The 15,658-nt window shown below is 41.2% G+C and overlaps 1 protein-coding gene across 2 annotated transcripts in view; it reads left to right on the forward strand.

The window, feature by feature from the left end:
• The window catches only part of LOC126336842 (protein Wnt-4-like), a 608,644-nt gene that overhangs the window by 48,987 nt on the left and 543,999 nt on the right, over positions 1-15,658 (forward strand). For both annotated transcript variants that reach the window (XM_050000923.1, XM_050000924.1), the window contains exon 2: positions 13,748-14,353. In XM_050000923.1, coding sequence (XP_049856880.1) covers positions 14,268-14,353 — 86 coding nt within the window. In that variant the 5' untranslated portion in view covers positions 13,748-14,267. The remainder of the gene's footprint in view (positions 1-13,747; positions 14,354-15,658) is intronic.

Consider the following 15,658-nt stretch of genomic DNA (forward strand, 5'->3'; position numbering starts at 1 on the left):
TCAGTTATTTTGCTCCCCAAATAGCAAAACTCCTTTACTACTTTAAGTGTCTCATTTCCTAATCTAATTCCCTCAGCATCACCCGACTTAATTCGACTACATTCCATTACCCTCGTTTTGTTTTTGTTGATGTTCATCTTATATACTCCTCTCAAGACATTGTCCATTCCATTCAACTGCTCTTCCAAGTTCCTTGCTGTCTCTGACAGAATTACAATGCATCGGCGAACCTCAAAATTTTTATTTCTTCTCCATGGATTTTAATACCTGCTCCGAATTTTTCTTTTGTTTCCTTTACTGCTTGCTCAATATACAGATTGAATAACATAGGGGAGAGGCTACAACCCTGTCTCACTCCCTTACCAACCACTGCTTCCCTTTCATGCCCCTCGACTCTTATAACTGCCATCGGGTTTCTGTACAAATTATAAATAGCCTTTCGCTCCCTGTATTTTACCTCTGCCACCTTTAGAATGTGAAAGAGAGTATTCCAGTCAACATTGTCAAAAGCTTTCTCTAAGTCTACAAATGCTAGAAACGTAGATTTGCCTTTCCTCAATCTTTCTTCTAAGATAAGTCGTAAGGTCAGTATTGCCTCGCGTGTTCCAGTATTTCTACGGAATCCAAACTGATCTTCCTCGAGGTCGGCTTCTATTAGTTTTTCCATTCGTCTGTCAAGAATTCGTGTTAGTATTTTGCAGAAACTCTTTGTGTTGCGGAGTGTAAATGTTCGATCTACAGGGTGTTCAAAAAATATGTCCCATATTCTTACAAGAAATAATATTGGTCAAAGCTAGGAAAAAATTCCTAAAAACATGTCGTCGGAAGCAAATGAGAAGTTGCCCGTTTTAATTGTGTCGAGGAGGGTCGGTACCCTCAATAATGATGTATTTTGTCTCCTTGTTGATGTTCACTGCTCGTTTCGTACTGATTGTGTTTCTCTCTACGCCCAGTACTCTGATGTAGTTGCCCGTAATCGTTATCCCATTTTGTGCGGATCCCATCTGAGTTGTAAAATAAAAGCAAGCTGAACCGCTGATCTTCAGAGATTTGCCGTAAAAGCTGTTGGCAGATCTGTAATAGGGAAGGTTGCTCTTGCGACCTTAGAGGATGCGCATGCTGTAAGTAGTATGGTAAAGTTGCTGCTCGTACTTTTTCCCGAAAATAGCTATGGATCACAGTAGATCTTGAACAGCTGGCACACAAGATGTGGAAGATCGTATGCTACAAGAAGAAGAAGAAGAAGATCTTGAAACAAGCAGAACGAGAGCCGCTGGAGGCATAAACCACCCTCTTTGGGAGGTCAGTTCCCGAATAGGTATGGGTTAAGCACTGTTGGGCATCATCCCATTTTCTGTGCCACGTACAACAGGACCTAACACAAACGTTTAACGGACGGTAGATTTTGGTGGAGGTCCAGTAGCATGGTGTCCTTCACTTGACCACAAAATCTTAGAATTTCAGCTACGAGGACATTTAAAGGCAATGATGTATTCCACACCGATCGAACCGTGCATACGTTAAAGGAGCATGTATCTGTGCACATGATCAAACCTTGGGCAGCCAGGTGTGTTCGCAGGAGTCCGTGATTCTCTGGGAAAGATGGCTGAAGGAAGGGTAAGATATAATGGTAACAGACATTGAGCACCTGCTATAGTGTCAGGAAATGGATGGCAATGATAGGAGAGAATGGGCTATATCTTACTTTATTTACTAGCTGTGAGCAGTAATACATGTCCTATTCTTAAACACCTTATATATAGAAAGTGCATTTAAAAAGATCTGTGAATATACTGGTATGTAAATAAAATGGCCATTAAAATGTGTGCTTGTACTTATGTATTGAGAAAATATCGGCAAAGAGGACACACAGATACATACAACTCTCTCTCTCTCTCTCTCTCTCTCCCTCTCTCTCTCTCTCTCTCTCTCTCTCTCTCTCTCTCTCTCTCTCACACACACACACACACTCACTCTCTCTCTCTCTCTCTCTCTCTCTCTCTCTCACACACACACACACACACACACAAGCAAGTACACCTCACGCACACACGACCGCAAACCCCAGCATCTTGGGCGAAAATGCACGCATGGCTTGCTGGGGTTGGTGGTCGTGTGTGCGTGAGGTGTACTAGCTTGTGTTTGTGAATGGTTTGTGTGTGTGAGTGTGTGTGTGTGTGTGTGTGTGTGTGTGTGAAAGTTGTGTGCGTGTCCTCTTTACTGACGAAGGCTGTGGCCGAAAGCTGCAAGTGAGAGTCTTTTAATCGTGCAACTTGACGTGTTTTCCTTACAGTAAGTAGCAATCTATCTTTTTCTACATTGTTGATATTCCTCCCTGGAGCGTCGATTGTTTAAGAATACTGGTAAGTATTCCGTAGCATAGACACACAAAGACATAGTTCTGTCAACTCAGCTGAACCTAGTTAAATGTAGTGTGTGTCCGTGTCTGTTTGTGCTCATTTGTGTGTGTGTGTGTGTGTGTGTGTGTGTGTGTGTGAATATAAAGAATAGTACCAGTTTACACGATCAACACGAAAAAGTTTTGGAAATACTGTTCTATTGGCAATACTTTTTCGAACATGACACCCAAAGAAAAATGTGCAAATACTTTGGTATAATTAAATATAATGTAAAAAATACTAAATTTACTGCACACTACCATCTTTAATTTTTTAAATCTACTGCCATCTTTAATTTTTTCAGTGCCCACCCCCTGTCATGTTTAATTTTATATTTTCAGCCATCTGTAATATTTAAATTTCCCTCCAATTTTGAAAATACCCGCCATCCGCCATTTTGATGATATCATGTGACTGCAGTGCCCAAACTGTAGCCGCGACTAGCGGCGGAATCTTCAGCTGTATGCCAAACGGTTGATACCCATAATACTTTCATAGTTCCAGCATATCCCGTTATCAGTGTTAATTGAAGCAGTACTGAAAAACGCTATTGAATACTGGATCAGAGAAAGACACTACCAAATACCTCAAAACAAGTATCTATATTTTAAGTGTGAAACAAAAAACTGTGGTGTTAACTTACGCAGGTTTCTCTCGTGATGGTGACAAACGTCTGGTGGTAATGGTGAAGGACACATGTATCAGTTTGAAATAATGAACTTTGTTCTGAAGTAAACCGAATTACGAAGCCAAAACTGTTACGGGTATCTCTGCCAGTAACGTACGAGAACGTCTGAACCATTCTTTATATGATGTACTAAATCAATTTTATATGCCGGCAGCCGAAAAAAATGTGAAGTACGTAGTAAATTAAGTCGTTTGTCAATGTAACTTCATACATGTTGACACCATCAGTGGGTAGGTGAACAATTAGAATTGCAAGTCTCTGTGACATGTACAACAGCCACCAGAGTGCATTATTGTTGTTCGTGTTAAGTATTGTTAGCAAGCCTAATAGGATGCTTGAGGGGCGTTGACTTACCAATGTGGAGGACATGAAGCTGCCATGTACTCGTATGAGACAGAATTATCAGCACCTGACAAAGTTTGAAAGGGACCTCATTATGGGTCTCCATTTGGCCGTATGGTCGAGTCGTGCAGTATCCAGATTTATGGGCCATTCGGACTGACAGTGGACCGATGGCGGGCAGGGTGAGAATGTGAGGGCAGGCACATTCATCGTTAAAGTTCTGGTAGACCATGTCTGACCACGAAACGATATACTCCCCGTATTGTGCACCAAGGACATCGTAACCCCTTCACATCTGTGTCTGCAATCACAGAACATGTAGCGGAGGCCCTGTAACATTACGAATGACGTCGCATTGTGCTCAGTGATGAAACACGGTTCTGCACTACCCTGGATGACAACGATCGGTGAGTACGGTGGAACATGGGAAGATGTCCCATTCTTCCAACGTTTTGGAGTGGCACAGGGTATTTGGCATCACGGCATGTGGAGCCATAGACTGTGTCTTCAGCTCACGACTGGCAGTGATTTAGGGAACTCTGACGGCACATCGGTATGTCGCGGACACAGTTCATTCCCCCTCATTCAGTCCCGTAAGAAGAGTTGATATTCGTTAAGGAGTGAGCATGTGGTGATGATGCACTGCTGATGTAATCATCTTTTTAGTCTTTGCATATAAAAGGCAATAGACTGACTGACTCATCATCGCGTAGCCAAGACCGCTAAAATTTGGTGAAGGTGTGGATCTTATACTGTAGGCGTCGTTTAAGAAGAAATTTTTCGAACGGGGTGAAATAGGGGATGAAGGATTTCTTTGAAAAACGTCGCTTTTAACGCAATTTTGAAGCTAGACCTACGAATACTGATGTTTGGCTTCTTGGTCAGCAATAAAGAAATACATGTTTCAGCATTTTTTGAAATTTAACGCAAGGGGGGGGGAGGGGGGGATGAAATAGCTGAAATAGCGTGCAAAGCTTTTTTTTTTTTTAAAAAATATCACTTATAAAGAACTACTAAAGTATTTTAAGGGAACATATATGAAAACTGGTTTTTGACTTCTCGGTTACAAATAAAGAACCATGTGTTTCAGTGTTTTTGGACATTGAATCCCTAATGGGGTGGCATAGGGGACGACATTTTTATGAAAATATTTTATTATGAAAGCATATTTAAAGCTAAATCTATGAAAATGTCAATTTTGCTTCTCAGTTAGAAATAAAAACATAAGTCTTTCACTGTTTTTGGAAATTCAACCTCTATGGGGATGAAACAGGAGATGACAGTTTTTGTGAAAATAGTTCATTGTGTAAGCATTTTTGAAGCTAAATGTATGAAAATTTATGTCTGACTTCTCGGTTAGAAACATAAAAAAATACATGTGTCAGTGTTTCTGGAAATTCAACTCCTAAGGGTGTGCAATATGGGATGAAAATTTTTAAGAAAATATTTCATTACATTAAAAAATTTTAAGGGAAAATTTATGAAAAAAGGTACTTCACTTCTAGGTTAGATTTAAAGAAATATTTGTTAGGGGATGAAAGCTGGTATGGAAATATCTTCACAAGGACGCAAAAGGCATGATTAACAGAAACTCCAGCTACCATAATCGATTTTTAGTAAGATGTACATTCGGAAAATACCATGTTTATATGGCCTTAAGCAGCGTGAAAAGCTTAGCAGATGCTGCAATTTGTGAAGAACATAACAATCCTATTAAATAGAAACAAAAAAATCTCTGCAAGACATAAAAAGTCTACGCGAGTGAAGCAGCGAGCACTAAGCTGGTTACACATATTTCTTTGTACGACTATCTCATAATTTCAACCATGTTTTCACGAACACATGGAAATAAAAGTTTTTCGATTCTTCACTAGAGACAAACTTCATTTTTTGTTTCATTTTCCAACAGAAAATTGGCAAAATGAATACTTGGACAGTTCTGGGTGTGTCAGCTAGTACATTAATAAAAAGCAAGGACAAATAGCTAAATACGGACGGAAAGTTTCTTTAGTGTTATTAATTAAGATGACAGAAGTAAAGTAATTACTTCAATTATCACAACAGTTTCAGCAGTAATAAAAACATTTTAATGCAAATCTGCCGGCGCGGACATATGATCTTTGGTCTACTTGGTAATGGATTAAAAAAATACTTATATTCCAATGACTGCGATACACGAGCGTATAACTTGTTAGGTACATCTAAGTAGCATCAGTACACTTGATTAACGCATGGGTTTCTTCAAACGCACTTAAAATTTTGCTCAATTGTAAGTTCTCTGTATAATAGATGTTTCGATTTGAAACAATTCGACCTTAATTATAGAATAAGGGAATTAACAAGTTCTTCGAGTCATTGAAAATCTTGGGGAGAGGTAAACCATTAACTTGACGTACTTTGCATATTTTTATTAAATAATGTCATACCGAGTAATGTTCTCCGATAACTCATCTTTAAGAAAGAAAGTCTTCTTTTACAAAAACGTGCTCATCCACGATCTTTTTGTAGACATCCGTTTAAGGAGTTGGACATTTTGACTACTGGTTGATGAACATTTGTTCCCTCATGAAATTCGCTGTTTGTAAACTTCTGCTGTTCAAGAGGTACAATCATGTACATAATCACAATACCACAAGAAAAATTACATTCATTTCTCCACATAACGGTTGTCTTTAAGCCAAAGAGGGATGCACAACTTTGCAACTAAGGTTTTCGAATATTTACCGATTGATGTAAAATGTCTGACAGACACCAAAGCATAATTTGAAAACAGAATGAAAAAAATTCTCCTTGAAAGTTCCTCCTATTCCGTAGAAGAATTTCTGTTATTGTGTTATTGTAATGCGTGAAAGGTAACTGGCAGAAATTACTAACTCATATCTGTATAAAAAAAAATATTCAGCATATAGCCATATTTGCAAATTAATTTGTGAAGTGAATGTAGAACGACTCGTTTCACATAATTACGATTTATCGTGCGAATCATCATCCATGGGACGTGTAACTAACTAACTAACTCATTTCATTTGCGAGATACTTGCGCATTTTCTCTTATTTGTGTTTCCCATTTCATATCTGCAGTAATACGATTTCTTGGTAGTTAGTTCTTTCGTAAAACATAGCCTTCCGATTCATGTGGAAAATACTGAAAAATGAACGAGTCCTTGACCATAACGGATGTAAAAGTCCGAAGTCTGAAGGCAACAGCAGCTGGTTACGAGATTTTAAACTGGAAAACAGAATATAACCAGTTGCCAGGGAACTGGCGGGATACCTGTCTCGCCTCGGCACACAGCGCGTGAAACCCGAGCAGTCATCGTTTAGAAGCGTAGCAGTGCAGAAGGGGACGCGATAAAGGACTTGAACGCTGGCCAATGTTTTGTGCAAAAGTGACAAATCTGACGACATCACTGAGAGGTAGAAGTCCGGTTTCTGTGTGAATTGCGAACGATACTTCTATAATTTTAATGTTTTCTGTTCGTTTTACCCTGCATGGCTCCTTGTCTGAACTCTGTTATAGGAACAGGAATGGAGATCTGATATTATCTTTAAAGTCCGAGACGGGATCTCTTGTTTTACATTACCTAAGCTTGTCCGTCCTCTTCTGGAGTATTGCTGCGTGGTATTGGAATCCTTACAAGATTGGATAGATGGAGAACATTGAAAAAGTTCAAAGAAGAGCAACCTGTTTTGTACTATCAAGGAATGGGAGTGACAGGGTCATCTACATCTACATCTACATCTACATCTACATGACTACTCTGCAATTCACATTTAAGTGCTTGGCAGCGGGTTCATCGAACCACAATCACACTATCTCTCTACCATTGCACTCCCTAACAGGGCGCGGGAAAAACGAACACCTAAACCTTTCTGTTCGAGCTCTGATTTTTCGTATTTTATTTTGATGATCATTCCTACCTATGTAGGTTGGACTCAACAAAATATTTTCGCCTTCGGAAGAGAAAGTTGGTGTCTGAAATTTCGTAAAAAGATCTCGCCACGACGAAAAGCGTCTTTGCTGTAATGACTTCCATCCCAATTCGCGTATCATATCTGCCACACTCTCTCCCCTATTATGTGATAATACAAAACGAGCTGCCATTTTTTGCACCCTTTCGATGTCCTCCGTCAACCCCACCTAGTAAGCATTCCACACCGCGCAGCAATATTCTAACAGAGGACGAACGAGTGTGTGATATGCCGTATGGTGTGGAAATCATTGAAACAAAGGCGTTTTTTGTCGCTGCCAGATCTTTTCACGAAATTTTAATCACCAGTTTTCTCCTCCGAATGCGAAAATGTTTTGTTGTCTCCCACATACGTAGGGGGAATGACCATCGTAATAAAATTAAAGAAATCAGAGCTCGCATGGAAAGATTAAGTGTTTGTTTTTCTCACGTGCTATTTGAGAGTGGAACGGTCGAGAAATGATCTGTAAACGATTCTATGAACCTTCCGTCGTGCACTTAAGAGATAGTCGCAGTGTACACTCGTAAACGTAGATGTACTTGTAGGCGTTATGTTTTTAAACGGGAATCCGTTTCACATCTTCTTTACGCAAGAATCTCCGTTCCAGGTAAAGTGGTTTTAATTTTCAATTTAACGGTCTCTAAAAATTTTTACATGGCTGGAGCAGCAACCATAGACTGAAACCTACTTGTAGAGATAGTAAACAGCCAATCAGTTACAAATTGGAAGGTTTGTTAAAGCCTCTTAACCATGGTTTCAACTTTTATAAAAACTTCTTCGGGAGAAAATATTGACAACTGGATTACATGTTATGGCATAGGTTGTTGCCATTTGGCATTTCCTCATCAATGTACAACTAGTTCACTAGCGTCATATGACAACAATCAAGTTGCGCATGTTTCAACTTATTATGGTGATGAAATTTTATATCTGACTGAGGCGTTTCGGCTGTGTTCTAACTTACCTCTGCCAGTACATGTAATCCAGTTGCCAATATTTCCTTCTGAAGTATACGTGTTCATAAACGTTGAAACCATGGTAAAGATGTGTTAATAAACCTTCCAATTTGCGAATGATTGGCTGTTTGCTATTTCTACAAGAGGATTTAACCGCCTCTCTTTCCCGAGTAATACTAGGAAATAAGGAATTATTAGCGGTTAACATCCCGTCGACAACGAGTCCTTTAATGACGGAGCACAAGCTCTGATTAGTGCAGACAGGGGAAGGAAACCGACCTCACCCTTCCAGATGAATCATCCCGGCATTTGTCTTTAGCGATTTAGGAAAATCACGGACGGGGATTTGAACTACCGTTCTCCCGAATGCGAGAAGACACATTGCAGTAAGAACAAATAGGTGATAAATTGGTGTTACTTGTGAGTTTTTTACTTTTTTTCAGTTTATTGGCTTTCGGGACATGTCCATTCAGCCGACTCAAGATTTAAATGTCGGTAATGACGATACTAACTTAAAGAATACGTAACACAACTGCATGGGGACTGAGCGGAGAAAATCTCTGACCCGACCGGAAGTCGAAACTGGGCCCCTTTGCTTGAAAATCCGCCGCGCTGACCGTGCAGTTGCCGGGGCGGACTACTTATAAGTTTACAGTCGAGATTGGGACATCGCAAATCATTTACGTATATAGCTCAAGCTCTGAGATTTCTAGCAAGGATGTCCAGCTTAATTCAAATAAAGTAAAATAAATTTGAAAAAACTTCAAAATATCAATGAGTCTCGTTTTCAAACTGAAGTTTTAACGTAATTTCACTCTGAATTTAGAAAAGTTGAAACTTAGTAACATTATAAACATAGGCTTCCGCGGCCATTGTCATATTCAATAAAAATTTTTGCCGCGTGGTCTTTGACGCCTTGCCACGGTTCGCACGGTTCCCCCCGTCGGAGATTCGAGTCCTCCGTGGATCTGCTATCCTTGGCGTAAGTTAAAGTTGGATTACGTAGTGTGTAATCCTAGGGACCGATGACGATAACCTCATTAGTTAGGTCCAACTAGAACTTACCACCATCAAATAACATTTTTTGGCTTTGTAACCGCATTATCAATATATAAAACTACCGACGTTTCGTTCCCTGTTGGGACCGAAATGTCGGTAGTCTTATATACTGAAAATGCGGTCACAAACCCAGTAAAATTTTATTGAACTTCGTAACATTATTCAAGCGAAAATAAAGTCCGGGAGATTAGTATAAAGTTTCATTGAGTACATGTAGTTCCAGTTTCAAATACAGCTTCGATGACAACAAATATAATTAACAATTCAGAAGTTTGTTACGTCTGGATCTCGGAGACACTAGAAAGTGTAAAACAAAAAAATGTTACGACTGTTATTTTGTCAACAGGCAGCATGTTGGAGTACCTTGACTGTATAGTGAGATTAGGTGTGGAACACCCACCAGCAACTGTGCTGACAACACATTTCAGTCAATTTACCGTTCCTTGCCATTACCGATCACGAATAAAACGTGGGGTTCGTCTGAGGTGTTACAAGGAACAATTTAAACATATACAGAGACAACCAATATCAACCCAGACACCGATGTGGTATTAAATTTTCCTTAGGTCTGGTGGCATGCCGGGATTCGACGAATGCGTGAAGAGGTCATGTGACGAACGCGGATGTTGCGCCAAACTCTATGACGATCATCCTTGTAGCAGAGAATGCTGTGCGTGAAGTCGCTAGTTTCGCAACAAAATTGGACTTTATAACAATTGAAAACATGGGAACTGGACGAAATATGAAAAATATTAATACCCGTGAACGAGTAACTGTCTATGACGGCGATAACGCTGCTTGTTGCATCGTCGCCACCTGGATTACTTTATCTAGAGTTCCATGAGGTTGATTTTACTCGGTCACTTCTGTATCTTGGAACTGTTGTCCGTTCCAGTGATGTATTTGGGTGATTCCGTATCTCTTTACTATAAACACTCGGCATTTCATCTGAATTTATGTCTCCAGTCGAGCGTAATTCCTCGACAATATAAGTAGAAATGGTTTTGACTGTGTTATTCGATCTCAAACGGGCTGTTAGGAACCCCAAGATGCTTCTCGTAAAGCTCCAGACTGTAGGGCCTAGAACCGCTCGGCCACTTCGGCCGGTTTTAATAAACTTAACAAACACACATAACACAAGCTTTAGTCAATAATAGATTGTCATTCACTATTCACAACAGTCTGCCAACTCTGGGTTACTTTTCGATTCCGCGAATGTAGAAATCACGTGATTTTGAAGCGTAAAACTCGTCCAGCCACGTTCGGAGCCCTTTTTCATCCGAAAAGGAACCCCTCGAAGGCTGTTCGATAGAGAGCGGAAACGGTGACAATCTGGGAATGCAAGGCCAGCTGAATGACGTGGACGCGGAGTGACTTCCCAATCCACCTCCAGTATGGTACTTTTTTTGTCAGTGTAACAGAATGCGGGCGGGCGTTATTGTGGAGGAGCATCATTTCATCCAGTGTTCATAGTCGTCGTTCTTGGATTGAGTCTGCAAGACATCTCAGCTGTTGACAATAAATGTCAGCAGTGATGGTTACATCTCGAGGGAGTAATACGTAATTCAAACACCGTCGCTGTTCCACCAGATGCATAGCATTACTTTTTGTGAAGGCGCGCAGGTATTTGTACGGGGAAGTTGCTGCTTTGTTTGTGCTTTTGCTTATGTTAATATAAAGACACCCTTCTCGTCACCAGTAATGATACAGGATAGGAATGGTTAGTGTTGTTCACGAGCCAATTGACGATAAACAAGCAGAAATGAACGTATGGCTATGTTGATTTTTGTGATTTTGCTCTAGCATAAAACAAACGGCTATGTGGATTTTTGTGATTTTGCTCTAGGATACGGTATCCAAACACCCGTTTATTGAACATTCCCTATTGCATGCAAACGTCGCACGGTGGTGAAACATCACAGTTCATCACACTTGTCAGTTCTCGAGTACAATGAGTGGATCACAGTGGATTAATGCGTTTAAACGATCTTCATCAAACCCCGAAGGTCTTCCTGAACGTGGAGAGTTATTAATCTCAAAACGATCCCCTTAAAGCCAGAAAACCATTTTCTTGCCGTGCTCTGTCCGAGGGCATTATCCATATTCACGGCGCAAATGTGTCTGGCTGCCACCCCTTTATGAACTCAAACAGAAGAATATGTCGGAACTGTTCCGGTTTCTCCACGTAGCACTCCATTTTCAAGCGTCCACAGCTCCACTCACTATTTCCAAACTACAAAATGTAAGCTCATATAGCTACAGGTAACTGCAAACCGATCGATAAGCAATCCCATGCTTACCGGAATACCAACATGCAAAACAAAATCTCTACGAACTTATGCACCAATTTTTGTAGGAGGAAACACTCTTAAAAACTGCTTCAAGAATACTTACGTGTCAATAAATAGCTTATTTAATTTTATTTTTTGATTTTATGATACAAGCGTTTAATCAGTTCTCCATCCATAAAGGCAATCTGTTTAAAGTTTCCAGTTATATTATGAATTACAAACTGGTATACGTATTGTAGAAGGTCAATATGTTTCTTTTTTAAATTCATTCCATTGGTTTTATGTGAATGAGTTGGTATGTTTTATGAGAACTGTGTTAGCATTACATGTTAATGTACGCTGATTGGCCAAAACATTATAACCAGCTACTTAATACCGTGTTAGTCCAATTTTAGCACGCAAGGCAGCAGCGAGTTTGCTTGGCACGGATTCGACATGTCGTTGGTTTCCTGAAATATGTTGCCCCAGCCGTCTACGCACAGGTCTCTTAAATCCCGTAAATTGCTGGCCAGTGATTTGCGGGAGCGAAGCTGACGCCCGGTAGCATCCCTGATGCCATCCACCGTGTTCAATTCAGACGAATTTGGTGGCCAAAATGTCAACGTGAGTTCAACATCATGCAACCACAAATTTACCGTAGTATGATTCTGGCCTTAAGGCACGAAAAATTATCCTACTGGAGGATGACATTGCCGGTGGAGTGTGGACGGTGGGGGATGGTTGGGGTGAGGAGGGCAGAACTTCAAGCATGAAGAAATGCAGGTGGTTCACAATAATGTTCACGTAGTTCACAACTGTCATGGTCCTATGGAAGCTCATGTAAATATCCCCAAGAATTTAATACTGCCCCACTGGCCTTCGTCCGTGGCGCCGTTTATGTTTCCAGCAGCCGTTCGTCTGGATGAGAACGTACCCAGACACGACCATCGACATGGTGTAGCCTAACTAGAAACTTGATCCATCCCACCAGACAAAACGTTTCCGTTGATCTAGGCTCAAAATCTCTGTGGCCCCATGCCAGTGAAATCGTAATTCACGACGTCGTTGGATCAACTTGGGAACACGTAGGGGTTGTCCGCTGCGGAGCGCCATGTTCAACAATGTCCGCTGAATGTTGTACTCCGAAACACTTGTGCCTGACCGATCGAGGTGGCGCAGTGGTTAGCACACTGGACTCGCATTCGGGAGGACGACGGTTCAATCTCGCGTCCGCCATCCTGATTTTGGTTTTCCGTGATTTCCCTGAATCGCTCCAGGCAAATGCCGGGATGGTTCCTTTGAAAGGGCACGGCCGACTTCCTTCCCCGTACTTCCCTAATCCGTTGAGACCGATAACCTCGCTGTTTGGTCTCTTACCCCAAAAATAACCCTCCAACAACTTGTGTCTGCTCTAGCATCCTCTTCGCCGTCGTCATATATGTCACAGATCGCCTCCTATCCTGTCTGATACTGTGGGCAAGCCATCAAAATTCACGCTCTGTTATGAGACCTGGAGGTCTAACATTTTTTCGCTATTCGTGGTTTCTTTGCCCTTCACCCACTTTCCACAGAATCTCACGACAGGAGTACTCAAACAGCAGGTCACCTTTGATGTTTCCGAGATGCCCGATGCCAAGCACTGAGTCATTACAATCGGCCCTTTGTCAAAGTCGCTTTCGCCAAACCCCGAGGCCATCGGTCTCTTCGGAGTAGGGAAGAATGGGGAAGGAAGTCGGCCATTCCCTTTCATAGGAACCATCCCGACGTTTGACTGTAGCGATTTAGGGAAATACGGGAAACCTACACCAGGATGGTTGGATGTGAATTTGAACCGACGTCCTCCCGAATGCGATGTGCTAACCAATGCGCCACCTCGCTCGTTCATGCCGAGGAAAACAAACAACGTGTAGGGGTGGACATGGTCCCCAAGGATATATGCATACTTGTGTTGATCTATTGTGCCTTTCATAATGACGAGACCACCCAGGGAATGTTTTGGCTCATCAGCGTACTAGTATATGAAACTATAAGTCGATGCTAATATTATGCTTTACTTTTCAGATCTGCGATCATTTGGGACTGAAGAGTAGTTTGCTTCGAGCAGCACCAGACAATTGCAGTTACGTGCTACTAAGAGACACTCTTGTTCGGCTCCAGCGTTGTTAAATGGAAACAGTGAGAGTGGTGTGTAACGGTCTTCGCGTGTGTAGTAAGACGTGGTCTGACGCGGGTGAAGTTTGAAACCGTGTCTGTTTACTGACGAGTGGACTTATTAACCAGTTTCTAAAGCGATAGTGTTGAAGTGAAGTGTATCTGGATCATTATTGCTTTTTACTCAGTAAAGTGAGGAAGGGTGAGCTCGGTTTGGTACTGCAGCGGCCTCTCCGGCCGGGATCGTGTGCCGCAGCTGCGAGTGATAAACGGAGATCTATCAGCTGCAATCCCAGCGGGACCGCGCCTGAGCTGCGGCCGTGTTGGCGCCCGCTGCGGCCGGAACCACGGTCCGGCTCGCGCGCCTGCGGAAGGGTCGCGGACGCGGTTGCTGCGGTGATGGCGGCGCGGCGCTGACGTCTGCGTCGCCATGGCCAGCCGTGTGGGCGTGGCCGCCGCTGTCTCCCTGGCAGCGCTGCTGCTCGCCTGCGACGCCGCGCTGGCCATCCGCTGGCTGTGAGTACCGCATTTCATTTCATCTTTAATTTGTTATTTGTTTCGGGCCCTCTCACACTGGATGAGGCGGTGTCTTCTGTGTGAAATAGTGCATAAGTCTAGAGGCTTCTAAATGGAGAATTCGTTCTGCTTAAAATTGTCCATGTCACAGCCGCCTGTAATATATCAACAGCAACCGCTCCTCCACATCGATTCCGTAAGGAATCTAATTCCCATGTATAGAACAGCTTCAGACCTCTGTTTACCTTACAAATGAGTTACTATGTTAAGTACTTGCCTTCAAGCAGATAAAAATACGGTTCGGTACTTTTGGTACAGTACATAAATGTAGTAAATGGTAGAATTACCGGTAGTACCAGTATTATTGGTAAGGAAAGAAACATAAATGAAAGTATTACGTTTTAGTTTGCTTGATCGTTTGTTTTGCATATAATTAGAAATGCAATCATTCAGTATAAATTCACTGTGTATTTGATATCCTTGCAGAATATAAATTACATATGGCTCAAATGGCTCTGAGCACTATGCGACTTAACTTCTGAGGTCATCATTCGCCTATAACTTAGAACTAATTAAACCTAACTAACCTTAGGATATCACACACATCTATGCCCGAGGCAGGATTCGAAACTGTGACCGTAGCGGTCGCTCGGATCCAGACTGTAGCGCCTAGAACCGCATGGCCACTCCGGCCGGCTATATAAATTACATTACATTTTATAAATAATAAAAATTAGTTGATTGCCTAACTTCTGCCCTTCTATGTAACAAAAGCAGTTATTTTTTATGTAAACACTGTTTACATGCACAAACATAAAAAATACATATGATTATTACTGTTATTTTGTACTCAATAGCACATTCTTCATCAAGATCAAATGCAAGTCTTTCTTGTTATTACTAATAAATGCGAAAGTTATCTGTAAAAAACAGAAACATATTCTATATAATTTTAACGAAATATTAAAGGTATGTTTGATATATTTTTATTTGGCAATTCTTTTATTTCACATTTTTGTTGAAACTGCTTTTTCTACCAAAATGATAAATTCGTTTTGTTTCTTTATTTTTACTAAAACATCATTCTGTTTCATTTTACAAATCAACAATTTTAGAATATAACTTTAAATAAACATTGACGAGTTCAATTTTCCTGTAAATACTATTTTTGTGTAACAGACAGGAGGAAAACAATGATGAACAAAATTATTCGTAGGTTACACGGGCCTTTGTATATCCCGACTCAGTTTCAGTATGGTTTATGGCTACCGGTTTTTAGCGGAATCTAGTAAAACACTGATCGCA

Source organism: Schistocerca gregaria, chromosome 2, assembly GCF_023897955.1.
Source record: "Schistocerca gregaria isolate iqSchGreg1 chromosome 2, iqSchGreg1.2, whole genome shotgun sequence".
NCBI classification, from domain to species: Eukaryota; Metazoa; Arthropoda; class Insecta; order Orthoptera; family Acrididae; genus Schistocerca; species Schistocerca gregaria.